Here is a 22,496-nt window from a genome sequence, read left to right as displayed (position 1 = left end):
GCTATGAAGCTGGTTGAACGTGATTTTGAGATATTTTAAAAATCAGCTTTTTTTTGTTACTGCCCGACAGTGTGAAGTACTGTAGCTGGCACAGGGCTCGGCTGAGTGATTCTCGGGGGGGGGGGGGGGGATTCGGCTCAGTTTACGCAGCGTGGCAGGCCCAACATTAGAGTGGTCGCGCTCGAGAAATAAAAGTTTAAAGCCCGAGACATTGTTCGAAACGCATCTCAGACGTTTATAATTGATAGCATTAAACTACGTAGACTGCAGGTTCCTTTGTATTCGTCGACGGAATGCTTGTTCCCCTCATCGATACAGCTCAGGGTAAACGCCACCGAAAACTAAACGAAACTGTTCAGAAACATAAGTATGTTAGATCAAACAATCGGACCACTTCGCCAAACCTCATTATTTGATGTTAGCGTAAAACTAAAGAAAAAATCCCACTCACTTCAAAAGCAGCAATTGAATCTAAAATTAGGATATCTTGAAAATGCAAATTTCTGGGCGTTAAATGTATTGATTGTCGCAATTGTATATTGTGGAGATGACCGAACGGATGGGGGTACAGTACAGTAATCGGTTTCCTTGTAGCCTTGCTTTACAGAAGCGCTAATTGTCTTTAGCAAACAGTTCTTACTGAGGCCCCTAGGTGGAACACTGCCCGTTTACTACAGGATCTCCCAGACGGGAAGAAATTCCTGATCCATGGAAATTTTCAATCATTGACTGTTGATGCATCACAATGATTTCACTTGAACCTAGATTCACCCCTGATCACTAAACTGACTTGTTGCAGATGCAGCGGTACCGACTTCCCCCGACCCCTTCGAGTTAGAGGTTTCTTAACCAGAGCATATTATTGCTAGTTTCATTGAATTAATAGTATTTTTAAAGTCAATTAATAGATGATAATTATAAATAATTCAACATATTTCAGATTTCCAGATCGACAATTTTTATTTTCAGTTAGGAATTATTGTTTTATTGACTTTAGTGACATGGCAGTCAAAATACAGAATAGCTGAAGAGACCATGATGTACATTGTAAGGCAAAACACAGGGCAGAATTATTGAATCAGAAACGGAAGATCATTGAGAAGGGATAAATGGGTAAAATTATTTTTATTTATTCAACTATTTTTTTTCCTATTTCCAACAAGGCAATGTTTCATTTGATTTAGATCCATAGTGGATATAAAACAATCTCTACCTAGGCCATAACTTAAACTTTATCTCCATTTTGTAACATTTGCATTTGGTTGCCAAAATTTCACTTACCAAGACATTAGGATGTCTCAAAGCAGTTCACACCCAAAAATATTTTTTATTCTTTGTATGATTGTGACTGCAGCATGGGTCAATAAATTTGCACACTGCATTATTTGAGGCAACAGAGAATTATTTTGAGAGATATTAATTGATGGATTAGTTACAGAAAGAAATAGAGCAAGGTAAAGTCTCATGCTGCCTATCCATCAGTGTCCTGAGTTCATTTACCTCCAGCTGGGGATGCAGTTCAATACTGTCTCCCATCAGAAAGCATGTGCCACACTGAGTGCAGTGCATCCTGGATAGTGCACTGAAGTGCTAGTGTCAAGGGTCTAGAGTGATGCTTGTATCCACAAACCTGTGACTTTGAGTGGGTGGTAGCACTTTTACCTCGACATTGTGCTAAACAGCAAATAAAGATATGCAGAATATGGAATACTTGGATGGACATAATAAAGCAAATAAGCACATTCTGCAAAATCCACCAGCTGAGGACCAGACCATTTAAAGTACCCTTTGAACATCTTTTCAGGTATAATCTTAGTTTCTCCATGAGGTAATTAATACATTAACAAATTTAAGAAAAATGTAAAAACCTACATGGGTATTTGACTATACCTCTCAGTGGAGGCTTTTGTTTACTGTTCCCTCTAAGCTGCGTGGGTGCACAGCCACACAGTAACTGAAATGCTTCTGCGCACGTAGCCTTTGTTACCGTGCAGCTGGGATTTTCTTTTATATAATGTTTTATTACAGTGCCACTCAGTTTTCAGACAGTGTAAAAATTTCCTGTTCAGAGCAATGGTTGGTCCACACAGCTGTAAAAAAATCAGCAGGAACATTGCTTGTGTCATTCTTAGAAGAATGAAGTTGACTTTCTGGACCTCTCAACAACTAGAAATAAAAATAACCTTAGCTAGAACATGTAGAGTTTACTAAGACTTGCCCCCTCCTCTGTAAATTACTGAGAACTAATCACTCAAAACAACACTACTGAGAGCATTGACAATAAATCTTGTAAATAAGCATTTAAACCTTTCCTGAAGATGAATTTTCAGTGACACATTTATTGCAAAAAAACGGGTGGTACAAATGAGATATAAATAAGTGTGGTATACAGTATGTGGCAAGCAAATGTATTTAGCTGTAGAGTGAACTTTTCCTCTGTTTTTCGGAATCAAGATCAGTTAAGATATCTTACAAATTTGAAACCTTTTAGAGTAAATCATCCTGTCCTCAAGAACTGAGTAATCCCTGACACAATATGGGATTCACTCCTAATTACACAAATATAAAATATTATTTTGCCTCTCATCATAATAACACAAATAAAGTCTACTATTCAACCAGGAGCAGTGAGAACACAAGTCTATCATTCCATTTGAAAAATCCTCTACAATGCCCAGCATTTTAATAACAGTTTGGATTGCATATTCACATTGGGGCTCAACTGTCACAACAAAACTTAACACAATTAATTCCCTTACCCAACTTTGCAAGAATAATTTCAAAATGTGACTCATTTCACTTTGTTCTGTTTTACTCACTCACTAGAGGCATTCTGAAAAGATTTCATCCGCTTAAAGTTCTGATTCCATTTTTTTAAACAATCAAAATGTTAGTGAATAATTACTGGAAGATTACATCTTGATCACATTTTTCATTTCTAAACCAGCCTCTGAAGCATAAATATGAAAACACTTTAGAGTTTACAACTGCATTGCTTTTTACTGGAAATAGGGTTATTCTACTTGCAAATGATAATCCTAAATAGAAATGATTTCTGAGATTTATTGGGGTGAAAGGACAGTAGTGCTTCGTCTATTCCATGTGGTAAGAATTTGAGACAATGTACCAACTTTGATATCAATAATATTAATACTATATATAAACCTTGTATAGGGTTACCCCTTCTACATAATTTCATTATGTAATACCTAATATGAAATCTGAAAGATTTTGAACAGTCAATTTCAATGGAAATGTTTGAGAACAACATCAACTGCTGAATATCATAAACAGGAGAGCTTCTGCAGATGCTGGAAACTCAGAGTAACGTTCTGGAGGAACTCAGCAAGTTGGGCAGCATCTATCGTCTTGGCCCGAACGTTGACACTTTATTCCTTTCCATAGATGCTGCCTAACTTGCTGAGTTCCTCCAGCATTTTGTGTGGGCTATAGACCACTGAATAATCTTCGTTTCCACACTTTTCAATTTAACAATGCAATTCAGGTGCAAATCTTGGAATAGTTCTAATTATCAACTAAAAATAAATCAGTGTTACAAAATAAACTACCAGTGCACTTCTAATTATTTGTGTCATTACTAACTACAAATGTAATTGTAGTTAGTGATTTAATTAAGAAATGCAGAATGTGTTTGGAAGACCTCCAAGTCTCTACAACAGTTGCTTTCAAAGAGCAATTAAATGAAATATCACAAAAACAGAAAACTTATTTTATTTTCAGCCAAAGAACACAATTAAATGATACATTTCTTATTAATTTCAAGATCACCCAGTAGTTGTGCAAATTGCTATCCAATGATCCTTCCTGAAACTCTGGCCACCTCTACAGAACTTTCCCTTGTGTTCACAAGCATTTGGTAAAAGTTTAATTTGTTATTGCTTAATGCTCATATTGAGAGTTAAGGGATCCATGGATATAGCAGATTAAAGGGCATATTATACCAATGGACATCACAACATGATCTCATTAACACAATGAGTGATATGTAGGACAAGCCTGAACATTAAGTGAAGACAGGTGGACAAACTTTGCTCATATTCCTTTGAGTACCTTGAGGGATTTAAAGAGTCAAAAGATTTGATGGGGTAGATATAGTCAAGCTATTTCATTAACTGTAAATGAAGAATGAAAGAACAAAACTACTGAGGGAAGAAATTGTTACACATTTATGACCACAGAAAGGGTAGTAGATATCTGGAATTCTCAAAAACTGCGAATACTAGGATTATTTGAGCTATTATGATAAAGATTAAAATGTTAGCATCATGGAGTTCTTATTGAGTGACGGAGAGCTCTTATTTCTTATAGTTGAAGGGATTATGTGGTTTAAACAGAGTTAAGATGCAATCCCACCAGATTACAACTGAATGGTAAAGTGAGGGACGCTTGAGGGGTGAGGGCTGAGGGCTGATCCTATTCAGAAGGAGATGAAGAGACCTGTTTGCATTTAACATTACCAGACAAGATACAACAGTAATATACAATTTCTAGCAACAGAAATTACACTATCCTACTTCATGGGACAGTAGCAAATAGCACAGAAATAACCGTAGCTACCTCCTAAAAAAATTCATAATAAAAATGAACATTAAATTTGCATTTCTGTTTGAACTTTGTGATGGATATTACCCCCACTTCCAACTACTGATTTCTTGCAGGTCAGCATGAGAAGTAACAACATCGGAAGATGCCAGAGGCTACAGAAAAAAAGTTTGCGAGCACTGCTGCGGCTGGAGTCCCTGTAAAACCGATAGCCGAGGTAGCTGATATACAGGTTGATTGGGAGTGAAATGAGGGGAAAATTCCACGTGGTAACATCAAAGACAGAACAGAGCGTTGAAAGTCCAATAAGGCCGAGGCAGTGGCGAAATGCCACCCGTTTACAGAGCCCTGGGTGTGTGACAGACATCATACGGTAGCCACCTCGTGAATAATCTTCCCTAAGGTTCCAGCTTAAAGCATTGAAGTGTGGAAACTGCCAGGAGTACAAAATGCCACCCAATAACAAGGCACCTAAACAAAGAGAAAGGGAGATGTTAAAAAGTTCAAAGGAAATTTATTATCAATGCACATGCAGTAAATGTCACCATGTACAACCCTGAGGTTCACTTTCTTGTGAGCCTACTCAATAAATCCAATAGTCATAATAGAATCAATGAAAGACCATACCAGCACTGTGGACAACTTGGGCGCAAAAGACAACTAACTGTGCAAATATGAAAAGAAGAAAAAAAAATAAGTAAATAAACAATAAATATCGAGAACATGACATGAAGTCCTTGAAAGTGAGTCCATAGGTTATAGGAACAGTTCAGTGATGGGGCAGGTGAAGTTGAGTCAAATGACCGCACTCGTTCAGTAGCCCAATCGTTGAGGGGTAATAACTGTTCCTGAACCTGGTGGTGTGAATTCCGAGGCATCTGTACCTTCTTCAAGTTCAAGTCAAGGTTAAGTTTAACTGGCATTCAACCATAAAGGAATGCCCATGAATACAGCCAAATGAAGCAGCATTACTCTGGGTCCAATGTGCAATACACAGTACTAACAGTCACGTGGGGTGTATGGGGTGTCTAGGGAGGGGTAGCACATCTGGTGGGGGGGCCTGCCATGCCCTTTTCAGGGCAGCTCATCCACCTTTGGTCCCCACCTGCCACTCAGCTCTCACCTGCGGCTCCAAGTAGCTGTAACAGGTGCAGCGGCCGCACCCCGGTAAACCTGCTCGGCAGACGGGCCAAACCAGGTGAGGGTAGCCGACGGGTCTTCGACCCTCGGTGAGGTAGGGGATCTGCCTGTCCCAGCGTGTGAATTCTGGCCCTGGCGGATTGAGCAGAAAAGACCAATTAATGGTCCAATGGTCAGGAAGGCAGGCCAGCAGGCGTTGTGGAGCGCTAAGAGCACGACAAGGCACTTAGACGCCCTGCTCATCCACTGCAAACCCGGCAGAAGGCAAAGGCAAAGCACTGCTGTAACCTGCCATGAACATGATTTCCCAATATGTCAGAGCGGCGTGGAGGGAAATCGTACACCAACTGGAAATTCCAGATGCAACCTAACGATGAACAGTCACATATAGCGCAAGGCATTTACAGCACATACCAGATAGCAAGCAAATAGAAGATATCAGTAAAAGACAGTCACACCAAAAAAAAAAGCAAAGACCCTGAGCTCATGAAAGCTGCAGCAGTCTGCAGTCGAGTACAATAGTTTATATTCTGCCGAGCGAACTGGGTGCAGTGGGGGGGGGGGGGGTCAGCACTGATTAAAGCTTGGATGCAGTGACCCTCAGGTGTAGCACACCAACTCTGATGCTGCTCTCCTGGGCACCTGTAAACAGGTGACACTGTGGCTTGAGGCCACACAGCTTCCCTGTCGTCCGCCCCAACTGCCCACCAATAAATCAGTGAATCGGACTTGCAGTATTCCACAGTAACAATATCTGATGAGGCCTTGCAATCACAGGAAAAGTGACTAAGACGATCACTCGCTATTAGCCGCACACTGTCTTTGTGCACCGACTCCTTCAACACCTCTCTGACACAGGCAGCAGCACGATCTGCACCAAGTCCAGCTCCTTCAGTTTCTTCGCCAACAAGCAGCTTGCTGATGGGGTAGTCATGCAGTACTTTAAGTTGTTCATGTCTAGCGGGGTCTTGCAATCATAAAAAGTATGTTTAAAGAAGAACACCTTTGGCTGACCCTGTAGAAGCTGCAGTGATTGAACGTGCCTCCATCTTACTAAAATGGCAGCAGTATAAGACAGCATTATAGGTGTTGGGGTCCCTGATGATGGATGTTGTTTTTTGCAACAGTGCTCCATGTAGATGCGCTCAATGTTGGGAGGGCTTTACCTGTGATTGACTGGACCACATCCACTACTGTTTGTAGATTTCCATTCCAGGGCATTGGTGTTTCATAAGGAAGTAGAGGCACTGCTGTGCTTCCTTTGTAACTGCACTTAAGTGCTGGCCCAGAACACGTCCTGTGAAATGACAACACAGAGGAACTTAAAGCTGCTGACGCTCTCCACTCGTGATCTTCCCATGAGGATGGCACATGAACCTCTGGTTTCCTCCTCCTGAAGTCAATAATCAGCTTCTTGGTCTTGCTGACATTGAGGAAGAAGTTGTTGATATGGCACCACTCAGCCAGATTTTCAGTCTCTCTCCTCTACGTTGATTCACCTTTGATTCAGCCTGTGAGATTGGAGTCATCAGCAAACTTAAATATGGCTTTGGAACTGTGCTTAACCACAAGTCATAAGTGTAAGCTTACTGACTATTTCTGTGGGGATGATAGTATTGAATGCCGATAAAGAGTATCCTGATGTGTGCATCTTTGCTGTCCAGATAATCCAGAGCTGAGCCAATGAAATGGTATCTGCTGTATCTGCCTGCGTCTATAGGCAAATTGGAGCAGATTCAAGCTGCTTCTCAAGCAGGAGCTGATAAGTTACCTCACCAACCTCTCAAAACACTTCATCACTATTAATGTAAGTGCTACTGGATAATAGTCATTGAGGCAGGTCACCACATTCTTCTTGGGCACTGATGCAATTGAAGCCTGCTCGAAGCTGGCGGATATCTCAGATTGCCGAAACGAGAGGTTAAGGATCTCATTGAATGCTCCAAGCAGTTGATCAGCACACGTATTTAGAACTTGGCCAGGTACCTCATCTGAGCTGGATGCTTTCTGTGGGTTCACCCTCCTGAAGGATGCTCTCACATTGGCGTCAGAGACTGAAATCACAGGATCATGAGGGGCTGTGGGAGTTTGTGATGGTTCCTCTATGTTTTGACAGCCAAAGCGAGCTTATGAGCTCATCTGGAAGCGAAGCTCTGTTGTCAGCTACACATGTCACTTGATTTCAAGCCCTATGATAGCTATTGGGCACCATTCATTGATTCAAGTTTAGTCTAGAGTTTAGTCTAGATGTCTAAGATTTGAAACAAGTAAATCCTCTTTTCTTTTCCCAAATTAATGAATTCCTAGAAGAATATCTTCTACATTTCAAGAGCTGATGTGAAAAACTTTCCATCTGCTCTTGGAGGTTGAAGCCCTTCTAAAGTATGGCAAAATCAGCTTTGGTTATTCTTTACATATTACCATCCTCACTTATACATCGAATTAAATAGAGTACTTAAAATAACATTACAAGTCAATACAGGGTAAAATTTTAAACATTTTGCCTTAAGAATCTGATATGCCAGAAGAACTTGAATCGAGATAATTTGAAGAAATAGTGGAAATAATAAAGTTATATGCTAAGGTTAAAAAAGGAGAGAGAGAGAAACCAGGGAATTATAGACCGGTTAGCCTAACGTCGGTGGTGGGGAAACTGCTGGAGTCAGTTATCAAAGATGTGATAACAGCACATTTGGAAAGCGGTGAAATCATCGGACAAAGTCAGCATGGATTTGTGGAAGGAAAATCATGTCTGACGAATCTCATAGAATTTTTTGAGGATGTAACTAGTAGAGTGGATAGGGGAGAACCAGTGGATGTGGTATATTTGGATTTTCAAAAGGCTTTTGACAAGGTCCCACACAGGAGATTAGTGTGCAAACTTAGAGCACGCGGTATTGGGGGTAAGGTATTGATGTGGATAGAGAATTGGTTAGCAGACAGGAAGCAAAGAGTGGGAATAAATGGGACCTTTTCAGAATGGCAGGCAGCGACTAGTGGGGTACCGCAAGGCTCAGTGCTGGGACCCCAGTTGTTTACAATATATATTAATGACTTGGATGAGGGAATTAAATGCAGCATCTCCAAGTTTGCGGATGACACGAAGCTGGGCGGCAGTGTTAGCTGTGAGGAGGATGCTAAGAGGATGCAGGGTGACTTGGATAGGTTGGGTGAGTAGGCAAATTCATGACAGATGCAATTTAATGTGGATAAATGTGAAGTTATCCACTTTGGTGGCAAAAATAGGAAAACAGATTATTATCTGAATGGTGGCCGATTAGGAAAAGGGGAGGTGCAACGAGACCTAGGTGTCATTATACACCAGTCATTGAAAGTGGGCATGCAGGTACAGCAGGTGGTGAAAAAGGCAAATGGTATGCTGGCATTTATAGCGAGAGGATTCGAGTACAGGAGCAGGGAAGTACTACTGCAGTTGTACAAGGCCTTGGTGAGACCACACCTGGAGTATTGTGTGCAGTTTTGGTCCCCTAATCTGAGGAAAGACATCCTTGCCATAGAGGGAGTACAAAGAAGGTTCACCAGATTGATTCCTGGGATGGCAGAACTTTCATATGAAGAAAGACTGGATGAACTGGGATTGTACTCGTTGGAATTTAGAAGATTGAGCGGGGATCTGATTGAAACGTATAAAATCCTAAAGGGATTGGACAGGCTAGATGCAGGAAGATTATTCCCGATGTTGGGGAAGTCCAGAACGAGGGGTCACAGTTTGAGGATAAAGGGGAAGCCTTTTAGGACTGAGATTAGGAAAAACTTCTTCACACAGAGAGTGGTGAATCTGTGGAATTCTCCGCCACAGGAAACAGTTGAGGCCAGTTCATTGGCTATATTTAAGAGGGAGTTAGATATGGCCCTTGTGGCTACGGGGATCAGGGGGTATGGAGAGAAAGCTGGTGCAGGGTTCTGAGTTGGATGATCAGCCATGATAATAAATGGCGGTGCAGGCTCGAAGGGCCGGATGGCCTACTCCTGCACCTATTTTCTAAGTTTCTATGCTTATTCTACTATTCAACAATGTCATGGTTGATCTTTTACCTCAACTCCATTTTACTGAACTAACCCCATCCCTTAATAATCTAAAATCTACTGATTTCTGTCTTGAAAATACTCACCAGCTGAGCTTCTACACCCCTGCTGTGTAAAAACTTCCAAAGATTTGCTAAACTCTGGATGGAGAACTTTCTTCTCATCTCTGTTCTGAAAGACTGACCCCTTATTCTGAGAACGACACTTTGTTTTAGGCAGACCATGCCTGCCAGGAGAAGCATTAGCACCACATCTACCCCGTAAGTTCAGTAAGTTCAACTATCGTTCTTCTGAATTGAAGACTTCTAAACAACAGTGTTTTTATTTCCTCTGGCTTGTAGAAATATTCTACATGTTGTCTGAATCTATGTGTTTGTAATGCTACTGCAAGAAAGTTTTTCATTGTACCTGTACTTCACTGTACTTTGTGCACATGATAAAAAAAATTCCTTGTGACCTCTTCTCATAGAACAAATCATCGCCCCAAGAATGAATTTGATAAGCTTTAACTGCACACACCTGAACACAATATTCCAGAAATTGTCCCATCAAAGTCCTATATAACCACTACATGTTAGACCTGCTTATTAACTTCCAGTGTTTCATGTTAAAGCATATTCTGAACCCTGAATACCAACATCTCTCAATCTCTGTTTAAAAAAATACTCCACCAATTTAATTTTTCTACTAAAATTGATGACCACTCACTTTTTCATATTATACTCCATTTTTCATGTCGTTACTCATTCACTTAATCTGTCTAGAACTCCCCAAAGCCTCTCTGTTTCCTCCTCGCAGTCATACTAGTACTTACCATCTGATAATACAATCAGCAAACATGGATATAATACAGTTGATCCCCTTAACAAAGTCATTGATCTAAATTGTGAACAGCTGGGACTCCAGCCCTCCAGCACCCCTTTTGTCACAGTTTGCCATCCCAAAAGTGGTCTGGTTATTCAGTATTCTGTCTATTACCTCCAATAATACATGCTCTAATTTTGTTGAATCTTTATTTAATGCCTCGTAGAATTCAAAATACAGCATATCAATTGGATGTCTTTTAAAGTTTAAAAAAATAAACTTGCTATACTGTATTTTCCTTCTTTTCACAAATCCACATTGAATAAACCCAATTCCAACATTATTTTCCAAGTGTCTTCATATGAGTTCACTAATTACAGAATCTAAAAAATTCTACTACTGATGTCAGGCTAACAGGTCTAAAATGTGCTGTTTGCCCTCTCCCGGCTTTCTTAAACTAAGGGATTATGTTTGCATTTATCAGCTGTCTTTTATTCCAAAATAATGCTGTTATTCTGAGTGGTGCCTACCAGGGCATCAGAATAATACAGTAGATTCTGGTTAATTGGACCATCGGTTAATTGAGGTAGCTGCTTATTTGGGACAACTCAAAGAATAAAAAAAAATTGAGAAAATAGCTGGGATTCCCTTCATTTATTTGGGACACTGTGTGCTAACAGGGACAGGAGACTGAACAGTTTCGAACTTGTGTGGCTGTTAGACACTACAATGTGCTTAGAGCGCCAGTTGTGTGTGTTTGTGTTCAAAAATCAGTGACTTTTCTCACTGATAATTTGCACGTAATGAACAGTAAGACAATTCAGAACTGTTTTGCCTACCGCAGTTTCAAGCGTTCAGACGTGAAGACGACAAAAACAAGCGGAAGTGAAAATGAAATGAATTCACTACTTCAACAAGTCATGAACTATGAAGAATTTGAAGATATTGACAATCATCTTGAATGTTGCAGTAACAATGAAATTTGGATGGAACAATCGTTAAAAGCATTGGATGAAGGCAGTCATTATCTGCACCAGGTGTCTGTGCTGATTTTGTCCTTTTACAGTCAATCAAAAAAATACTGCAGTGTACGCTGGATCAATTTCCCTGATGATAACTACTAGGAACTAATACACAGTTTTATAGTACTCTCGTAATATTGGTAGTATTCTAATTTGTTCTGTACTTTATTTAAATACATAAATTGTTACTCAGCTAATCAGTAGTTTGCATTTTTTTTTACACCTTTTTAATTATTTTCATGAAATATTGGCTAATGTCTGCTTAAATGGGCCAAAATGTACTGTTCCCAATGTGTGCCAATTAATTGGACTCCACCGTATATACCAATCCGTTTAATTGTTTCATGGCTTAATAGAAATGCTTCCGGAACAAGAAAGGTGCAATGGGATCTAAATTGAGTGGGAAAGTGGGCAAAGGGAATTTAACTCCAACAAGTGGGAAAAGATAAATTTTGGGAAATTAAACTGCGGTAAGACTTGCAGAATAAATGATAGGGCCCAGTGCTGTAGAACAGAGCGATCTAGGGGTACAAGTACATAGTTCCCCAAAGGTGGCCACACAGGTAGACGAGAAGGTGAAGAAGATATATGGCAGGCATGCCTTCTTTGGACGAGGCACTGAGTACACGAGTTGGGATGTCATAATACAACTCTGTAAGATGTTGATGAGAGTGCTCCTGGAATATTATATGTAGGTCTGGCCACTATACAATAGGAAGGTTGTGGTTAAGCCAAAGAGGCTCGAGAAAGCTTGAATTACCAAGAGAGAGAATAGGCTGGAACTGCTTTCCCTGCAGCAAAGGAGGCTGAAGGGTGATCTTATAGAGGTTTATAAAATCATCAGGGGCACAGATAAGGTAGATTGTGACAGTCTTCTGCCCAGGGCAAGGGGGATAAAAAGTTAACAAATTTCACGACACACGTTGATGATAATAAACCTGATTCTGATTCTAGAGAGCATAGGTTTACATTTACAGCAAAAAGGGATCTGAGGGGCTAACATTTCCACACAGAGGGTGTTGGTAAATGGAGCAAGTGTCTAGAGGAAGTGGTAGAAATAATTCTGTTGACACATTTTGAAGATTTTTGGATGGGCACATGGATAGGAAAGGTTCAGAAGGATATGAGCCAAGTACAGGCAATTGGAACTAGCTCAGCAAGACACCGTGATCAACGTGGATGAACTTTCCTGTTTCCAGAGACCTACTTCACATTCAAACAATTTTGTATCTGATCTGATTTACACTCAGTGACCACTTTATTATACACCTTTACACCTGCTCGTTAATGCAAAAATCTAATCAGCCCATCACGTGCAAGAACTCAATGCATTAAACATGCAGGCATGGTCAAGAGGTTCAGTTATTGTTCAGACATCAGAATCAGGAAGAAATGTGATCTCAGTAACTTTGACTGTGGAATGATTGTTATTGCCAGACGGTATGTTTTGAGAATCTCAGAAACTGCAGATCTCCTGGGATTATCACGCACAACAGTCTCTAGAGTTTACAGAGAATGGTGAGAAAAACAAAGTGAAAAAGTGAGTGGCAGTTCTGTGGGCAAAAAGACCTTGTTAAAGAGAGAGATCAGAGGAGAAAAGCCAGACTGGTTCAAGTTGACAGGAAGGCAACAGTAACTCAAATAACCACGCATTACAATTGTGGTGTGCAGAAGATCACCTCTGAACGCACAACATGTCAAACTTTGAAGAGGATGGACTACAGCAGTAGACGACCATGACCATACACTCAGTAGTCACTTCATTAGGTACAGGAGATACCTAATAAAGTGGCCACTTAGGGTACTTAAGATGTCACAAATACTAATGAATGACTTAGAATGTGATTACAATATGTACTATTTCAAATTTTTTCCCTAAAGTTTATTTTGCAAAAGCAAAATATTAAAGGGGATGATATGAGTAGTTATATCACTGCACAAATTTGTACTCATGCCTACCTGAGCAGGCTAAAATTATTTTGGGCCTTACAAATTAATCCTAGAGGCTATGTTGATTATGGGTGGAGATTTTAACTGTTGTTTAAATCCTTTAATGGATAGATCCATGCCCAGTCAAGTACTTCCGAATAAATCGGCTACTCTTATTAACTCTTTTATGACTGACTCTGGAATCTCAGAAATTTGGAGATTTTTGCATCCCAACGAGAAAGAGTTTTTTTTTCACATGCATATCATCACTATTCAAGAATTGATTATTTTCTTATTGATTCTCAATTAATTCCACTTGTTATTGGTTGCAAATAGGATTCCTTTGCTGTTTCTGATCATGCGCCATTGAAACTATCCATTAAGTCAAGGGATACATCTTCTAGTTCTAGACAATGGCGATTTAATACCACTTTGCTTCAGGATTTGGATTTTGTTAAATTTATTGAGGAACAGATTAATTTTTTCTTCACAACGAATTTTACGGAGGGTATTTCCAGCGGGATACTATGGGATACTTTTAAAGCACACATTCGTGGACAAATTATTTCATATACTGCTGGATTAAAAAAGCGAACTAATAATAAAATACTTAAACTGGTTGACAAGATCAAAGAAATGGACAAGAAATATTCTATAGCCCCTAATCAGGAGCTTTACAAAAAGAGAGTTGAACTTCAAATGGAACATAGTCTATTACTATGATCTTCAATTGAAAGCCAATTAACCAAAACTAACAGTCAATTCTATATACATGGTGATAAAACTGGGAAACTATTGGCTAATCAATTGAAATCACCTTCTGTTAAATGACAGATTGTTAAGATTCGTAAACAAGATGGTACTCCGACGGTTGACCATGATGAGATAAATAAATCTTTTCAAGAATTTTATACCTCCCTATATCAATCAGAATTTCCTGATGACTCCACTATAATGCATGAATTCTTAACGAAATGGAATATTCCAAAATTATCATCCAATGAACGTTTGAAACTAGATGTACCTATTATGGTAGAAGAAATAAAAAATCTTCGATGAACTCAGGGAAAGCACCTGGCCCAGACGGATATACAGTAGAATTTTTTAAATCTTTCTTTACTACAATGACTCCTTGGCTATGTAGAGCTTTTAGGGATGCAGTATCTATAGGTAAGTTACCACAATCTTTTGATCGAGCTTCTATTTCCCTAATTTCTAGAAAAAGATAAGGATCCTACTGAATGTGCATCTTACAGGCCTATATCTTTGCTGAATGTGGATTCTAAGATTTTTTCTAAAATATTGGCAATGAGATTGGAGAATGTATTGCCTCAAATTATTTCTGCTGATCAGACTGGATTTATTAAAAATTGTTACTCTTTAATATTAGGAGATTAATGAATATTGTTTATACTCCTTCACCCAGAACTCCAGAATGCATCATTTCATTGGATGCTGAGGAAGCCTTTGACAGTCCAATGGACATATTTGTTTTATACGCTTGAGAAATTTAATTTTAGTCTGATATTTATATTAAATATTAAATTTAAATTAAATTAAATTAATAATTAAATTGATATATCTTACTCCTTTGGCTTCAGTATTTACTAATTATTTCGGTATTTACTAATTATTTACTAATAATCAAAGATCTCCCCTCTTTCATTTATTCCGTGGTACTAGGCAGGGTTGCCCTCTTAGTCCACTACTATTCGATATTGCCTTGGAACTGCTAGCTACTGCTATTCGTGATTCCCCTAATATATTTGGCATTACCCATGGGAATGAAACACATAAATTATCACTATATGCCGATGATTTACTATTATATACTGTATTTCTAACCCGGGGAAATCCATTCCGGCAGTATTAACTCTGCTTGCTCAGTTTAGTAGCTTTTCTGGTTATAAGTTGAATCTAGGCAAGAGTGAACTTTTTCCATTAAATATCCATTTATAGATGTTCTCCATTCAGAGTGATTACTGACTATTTTACTTATTTGGGAGTTAAAATTACTAAGAGACATAAGGATTTATTCAAGTTCAACCTTTTACCATTAATTAGTCAGGTTAAACAACTGATTACTAAGTGGTCCCCACTGGCTGAATTAATGCTATTAAAATGATTATTTTACCTAAATTTTTATATCTATTTCAAGCGATACCAATTTTTATTCCTAAATCTTCTTTTGATACTATCGATTCCAAAATTTCCTCTTATATATGGCAGAACAAAAATCCCAGGTTAGTTAAAAAAAAAATTTACATAAGTCCAGAAAGATCATGGTTTAGCACTGCCTAATCTAAGATTCTATTATTGGGCAATTAATATTCGATATTTAATATTTTGGACACAAGATTGGAATATAATTCCAAGTCCACATTGGGTAAACCCTGAAGGCTACTCTGTACAAGGGTTCTCTTTGGCTTCCATTTTAGGAACTTCACTTCCTTTTGTATTATCTAAATTGAATAAACAAATGGAAAATCCAATAATTAAATATACATTACGAATATGGTTTCAATTTCGTAAATTTTTTGGTTTGAACAGATTTATATTATCAAGCCCCATTATATCTAATTTTTTTTTTCAACCCTCGGTTATGGACCAAGCCTTTTTGTTATGGAAAACGAAAGGTATAACATGTTTTCGTGATTTATTTCTGGACAACTGTTTCATGTCTTTTGAACAGTTATATAAAAAATTTAATTTGCCCAGATTCCATTTTTTTTTTAGATACTTATAAATAAGAAACTTTTTAAATACCATACTGCCTACCTTCCCGACCTCATACCCTACTGATATCATCGATAAAATTTTAGGTTTAAATCCCTTTCAGAAGGGATTAATAGCATCTATTTATGATATAATTATGAAGTTACAGCCAGGTATATCTGATAAAATTAAAAATGAATGGGAAAGGGAACTTCAACTTTGCCTACCTATAGAGAAATGGGATAAAATTTTTCAATTAGTTAGTTCTTCCTCTAGATGAGCTAAACATACACTAATACAATTTAAAGTAGTGCATAAGGCCCATACGTCTAAAGATAAATTAGCCCTTTTTATTCTCATATAAACCCTATTTGTGACAGATGTCACTCTGAGGTGGCTTCTTTAACTCATAAGTTTTGGTCCTGTCCTCTTTTGGAAAAATTCTGGAAAGATATTTTTGATATTATCTCAACAGTTTTGCGTTTTGATTTACAACTTGCCTCTATTACGGCAATTTTTGGTTTGCCAATGGTAGAACATAGATTTTTATCCTCTTCAGCCTGTCGGATGATTGCAATTATCACTTCAATGGCCAGAAGATCCATTTTATTGAATTGGAAGGAGACCAATCATCCTACTACATTTCAATGGTTTTCCCAAACTATATTATGTTTAAATTTAGAAAAAATCAGAAGTGACATTTTTGATCCTTTGGTTAAATTTGAAGCGACTTGGAAACCATTTATTCAACATTTTCATAGGATGTAATTTGACCTTTCCAAATCCTTATTAACTTAAAATATGAATAGAGGAGCGGAGTTGAAAACATTACTGAATATGTTCAATTTAAGATAATGGTCTGGCCTTGTTTTGTTCCATTTGTGCTTTTTTTGGGTTTAGTATTTAGTTTTTTTTTGTTTTTTTGGGGGGTTTTTCTTTGTATTTTTTTTTCTTTTTATTTCTTTTTTCTCTAAGATTAATTATATAAAGAGTTTGGAAGTCTATGATACATGGATTATTTGAAATCTTTTTTGTACATGCTTATCAACAATAAGATTATTCCAATCTCTCTGTATCAATGTGGGTATTCTGTTTATAATTTTGGAAAATTAATAGAAAGATTTAAAAAGAAACGAAGTAATCCTAAAGCCAAGACATGGAGTTGTTTTCTCATAAGGGGATGAAAGTAAAATGCTAATTTATTTCACACAGGTCTTTTGGCAAGCATTGAGAGAAAACATAATTAACTTCTGGGGTAGGGTTTTGTGTTCAATATAGGATGGAAGGTCCCGTTAAAACTGCCTTTACACTGTGTGTCCTCACTCTACCATGACCAAAAACAGGTCTGGGAGTATCAAATGGAGTGGTAACTGCCATATATGGTCTTTTCCAAGCCTACAGAATCGTTTAACTATCAATCCAGAGGGACTGTGGAGAATCCTTCTCAAACTGGGCTGATCCCATAAGTTCATCTACATTTAATGTTTGACAAGACGTACTATAAACCTAACCCCAGTGCAGATTGTATCACTGTTCAAACCTTCTCCTTAATATCCCTTGCCTCACTATTGCATCCCACCTCCAACAGGTTTCCTTGAGTGAAGCTGACCTAGGATGAAAAAACTGTTCACATTCACTCCAGCCTCAGTTACTGAGCTGTAGTACACAGACATCACCAGTGTTTGTGTCCACTTGGAGAAAGAACACCATCATTACTGATTATTTCATTTAGTGTATGAGAGAATGGGCCTTACGCAAGACATGTAAAACACGTCTTGTACCAACTTGCCTCTGTGCACAATGTTGCCCTTACTCTTGTAATAAAGGATAGAACGCTTTCCATTTGTCAGGAGACACCTCTCAGCAGAGGCATACATTGATGATAAAATGTAACACTGCCTCCAACGGGCAAGCACAGCCTTTGTCTACCAGAGGAAGAGAGTTTTCAAAAGATGAAGACCTCAAAACCAGCATTATAGCTCGCAGTCTGCCAGGCGGCCCTAGAGAGTAGTCTCTGCAAAATCCTTCAAACCTATCATGAGGATAAGTAAAATTCTCGCATGTTAGCACCCTTAGCATCAAGACTCTGATCACTGGTGGACCATATTGTCTGCACTCCTGACCCAAGTTTCCCAAGAATCCTGCTCAGATTTGGCTGATCCCAGAAGAACACAGTTTCATTTGGCGATATTCACGTATGGTTGAATGATACTAACATTTGAACTTGAACTTGAAGAAACTTGAATTTGGGCATGACAAGAGATACCAGGTGAAAATGCTTCAAGAATGTTCTCAGAACTTCTTTGTTAATATGTAATAACTTCACTAAATTATGGGAAGTAATGGCCTTTTACTTCTCAAAGTTATAGCCTATTCAGGAAGACAGAGAGAAACTCATTCCTTTGTCAATACATGTCAAAACCAAGTCTGTCTAGGTACCATATCCGATGCGGACGTTGGTGACCATGGTTTTCCATATAGATCTATCCCTCATTCTTTGGATGACTTCCATTTCCTTGATGTGTAGCCACCTGGCTAGGCTTTTGATGTACATAAGCCAAGGTCTTCCTCGATGTTTGCTCCCCTTGATCTTTCCAGAGAGTATGAGTTTTTCTAGTTCATCTTTCCGCATGATGTGTCCTAGGAATCTGAGTTGTCTTTCTCTTATTGTTGGTATGACTGATCGAACTGCTTGGGCTCTTCTGAGAACTACTTTATTTGATCTGTGTGTGGTCCATGATATTTTTAACATTCTCCTGTTAAAGTCTCTTTTCCACTGCTGGGAAAATGGTCCAGCATTCACTTCCATAAGTCGGGATAGAATAAATGTAGAACTGTAGTATTCTGTTTTTAGTGTACATGCTCATCTTTATGTCTGTTAATATGGTCTTCATTTTTTGGAAAGCTTCTTTCGCCATTGCTGTTACGTATTTGGTATCTGTGTCGCACCTGCCATCACTTGTTATTAGGCTGCCAAGATATCTGAATTTGTTGACTTGTTTGATGTTTGTATTTCCGATCTTGATCACAAAACCAAGTAAAAGGCTTGTACCGCCTCCCTTACTAATCACCCATCTCCATATCAAGCATCCCTGCCTCACTTGTGGATTCCACTCTGGCCTCATCAGCCACTACAGAACCCACACTATGAGAATGGAAGTACTAGTCATCTTAACTTCAAGGGAGCACACAGAAAGAGAAGAGGGGTGGGTGGTACCACCCAGATAAAGCACGGAGCATTTCACTTGGCAAAGGTAATTAATCATACAATATTCTGCTCATTCTTAAACCAATTTATTTTGGTTTGTGTCACTTAAGAATACTGATGAGTAATTCTCATAAGGCAGAAGCACTGTCACAAACAATGAGCATTCACAAAATAATGTTATAGATTGAATAAGTATAAACTATTGGCCTATATAATTCCAGACATAGTTTTATGCTAATCATATACCCAGCATCATCAATGTAATCTTGTCATGCAGACAATGTAAGGGCTTTTAATGAAATAAATATAATGGATTCTTAGCAAAACACAAGACTTCTTCTAAATGAAATGATGATGGGGTTGTATTTGTGGAATCGAAAGTAATAAGACTATTCATCCATTTTCAGAAAACTGTAAATATAGATCAGTAACAATCTAATTTTAACTTTGTCCTGGTGTGGCTTCCTGGTCATCAAAAATTTTAGAGGGGATGATACACTTGCCAGATAAACCAGCGGTCCCCAACTACCAGGCCACGGACCAGTACCGGGCCGCAAAGCATGTGCTACCGGGCCGTGAGGAAATGATAAGAGTCAGCTGCACCTTTCCTCATTCTCTGTCACACACTGTTGAACTTGAACATAGGGTTGCCAGCTGTCCCGTATTTGCCGGGACATCCCGTATATTGGACTAAATTGGTTTGTCTTGTATTTCCCCCGCTAAGGTAGAGCATTCTTCTGAAATCTTTCGTGCCGAAATGGCATGAAGCGAAGAAGGATTTACCATGAATTTATATGGGAAAAATTTTTGAGCTTTCCCAGACTCAAAAAATAACCTAACAGATCATACCAAATAACACATAAAACCGAAAATACATAACACTAACATATAGTAAAAGCAGGAATGATATGACAAACACAAAGCCTAAATGAAGTAGAAATAATGTATGTACAGTATAGTCGGGAAGATGAAGGCAAAACCGATTTGTGGGGAAAAAAATCGGCACATACGCGCATGCGCACATCACATGCACACGTCATGCATGCGCACACAGGTGCCCACTCAAGGCTTCATGGTCATGGTAGTCTTTCCTGGGGTAAAGTGTCCCGGGATTTGACTGCTACTTTTGCCCCTTATTTGGGAGTGAGAAAGTTGGCAACCCTAACTGTAAAAGACATGTTGAGGTGAGTTTAACCCTACTTGAACAACCACCCCCCACCCCCCACCCTCCCGAGGTTGGCTGGTCCGCAAGAATATTGTCAATATTAAACCGGTCCGCGGTGCAAAAAAGGTTGGGGACCCCTGTCATAAACAGTTTCATAACATATTTTAAGAAAGCTGTGCAGCAGCTATGCCAAGGACTGCCGCTCAAGAGTCGGCTTATTCAGCCACAGCCAAAACTGTTCCGCACCCAATTGAGTCCTAAACCGGGCGCACCCATTGTCTACTTAGACAGATGGAGCCATTATTATTATTATTATTAAGAAAGAAGGTAATGTTTCCATTTTATAAAACCTTGGTCAAACCTTAGCTGAAGTACTCTATATGGTTCTCGTCACCAAGGTGTCAGAAGGAGATGGTGGTGCTGTAGGGAGTGCAGAGGAGACATTACCTGGGATGGAGCAGTTCAGTTATGAAGAGAGAATGGAGAAGCTACATCTTCTTTCCCCCTTCAGTGGAGGAGGTAACGACAGGACTGCATTGAAGTATAAAATGAGGGGTACAAACAGGAAAGGCCAGGGGAACTTTTCCCCATATCAAAGGTAGATAAAACTAGAGAACATAGGTTTAGGGCAAGGGTGATAAATTTTGAGCAGATACCTTCTTCACACAGGGAGTGGAAGTACTTGTAATGCACTGCCTAAGTGGCTGATGCCAAATTACTGACAGAATTTAATAAAAGTCTATGAATACTTGAATCACTTAAGCATAGAAGCTTATGTACCATGTGATGGGTGATGGTGTTCCCATTGGGCCGAATCCACTGTGTGATTCTACTAACAGTAGAAACTAATGGTAGAAAATACAAAGAGCAATTGCAGCAAACTATGAACTATCATTATCATTGTGATAACAATTTTCCCCACAGGAAGATAAAAATTATTTTCTGTAATTACTCTATGACCATCTTTTTATGGTTCACAGCATGTAGGTGCCAAGATGCACAAGAGCCATTAGCCCTGTTTACATTAACAAATGGAATGAGTATTTGATCAACAAGGTTGACCAATCTTGAAACTGCCCTGTTTATATTAGTGTCTCTGATGACAGATTACGAGATTCACTTGGAAGTATGTCAGACACACAATATGTCGGCATTCACCAAGCTTCACTCTTCCCTGGTAGCTCAAAGGCCATCGCAGTGTGGCTACCAGTAGTAGCAGTTTATTTAACACTTATTCCGATGTCAAATTATGAATAAATGCAGGGAAGGAAAATACTAATACAATCATATGCTGTGTGTAATGTTGAACTGGGGTGGAATGAATTGGAATTTAACCCTGATTTTAAGTAACTTACATCCGCTGAAATAATTTTTGACATTACTTCATCACATTAATTGCATTTGATGATAAGTACCTATTCAGAGATATTTAATGAATGCTATTTTAAATTAGAGTCCGTGTTCTGGTGTTGCATTTACCTTGTGCGTTGGTGGTTTGAATGAATCACAATTTGTTTACACTTGTCAGCTAGGGAACTTTGGTTTGCTAAGATCTAGAGACAGAAGTATAATTCCACTGAAATTTGCCTTTGTCTTTTAAACAACATTCTGGCAGAGGTCACTATAATGCAAAAAATAAACTTGTTTAAAACAATGTTTCAAACTCACCTTCCAACAAACACTGAAGTGTGTACTGTATATGCCTGCCAGCAACTAATGGTACGACTGGGCCACAGAACCTTCATTAATCCCCTTTGGACAAAGTAATGTTGAAGTAGAAACTTTCTGAACTGAATTGAAAACTGCAGTAACTTTGTGTATCATTAATATCTGGGATAAAACATTGGTCACTGGAATACTGGTAATCTGAGCCCACCAAGGATGCATCCTCTTCTACTGTGTC

The 22,496-nt window shown here is 38.8% G+C and overlaps 1 protein-coding gene across 2 annotated transcripts in view; it reads right to left on the bottom strand.

The window, feature by feature from the left end:
* Positions 1-2,319: 2,319 nt before the first annotated feature.
* Positions 2,320-22,496, bottom strand: part of cox10 (cytochrome c oxidase assembly factor heme A:farnesyltransferase COX10) — a 159,476-nt gene continuing 139,299 nt past the window's right edge. Inside the window, exons 7-8 of one of the 2 annotated variants that reach the window (XM_072242276.1) lie at positions 5,687-5,835; positions 4,885-5,034 (exon numbers count right to left, since the gene is read on the bottom strand). In XM_072242276.1, the coding sequence (XP_072098377.1) occupies positions 4,975-5,034; positions 5,687-5,835 (209 nt within the window). In that variant the 3' untranslated portion in view covers positions 4,885-4,974. Of the gene's footprint in view, positions 5,035-5,686; positions 5,836-22,496 lie in introns of both variants that reach the window. The other variant, XM_072242275.1, reaches the window with a different exon arrangement.

The sequence above is a fragment of the Mobula birostris genome, chromosome 24, assembly GCF_030028105.1.
Source record: "Mobula birostris isolate sMobBir1 chromosome 24, sMobBir1.hap1, whole genome shotgun sequence".
Taxonomy (NCBI): Eukaryota; Metazoa; Chordata; class Chondrichthyes; order Myliobatiformes; family Myliobatidae; genus Mobula; species Mobula birostris.
This window is presented reverse-complemented; position numbering and strand designations above follow the sequence as displayed.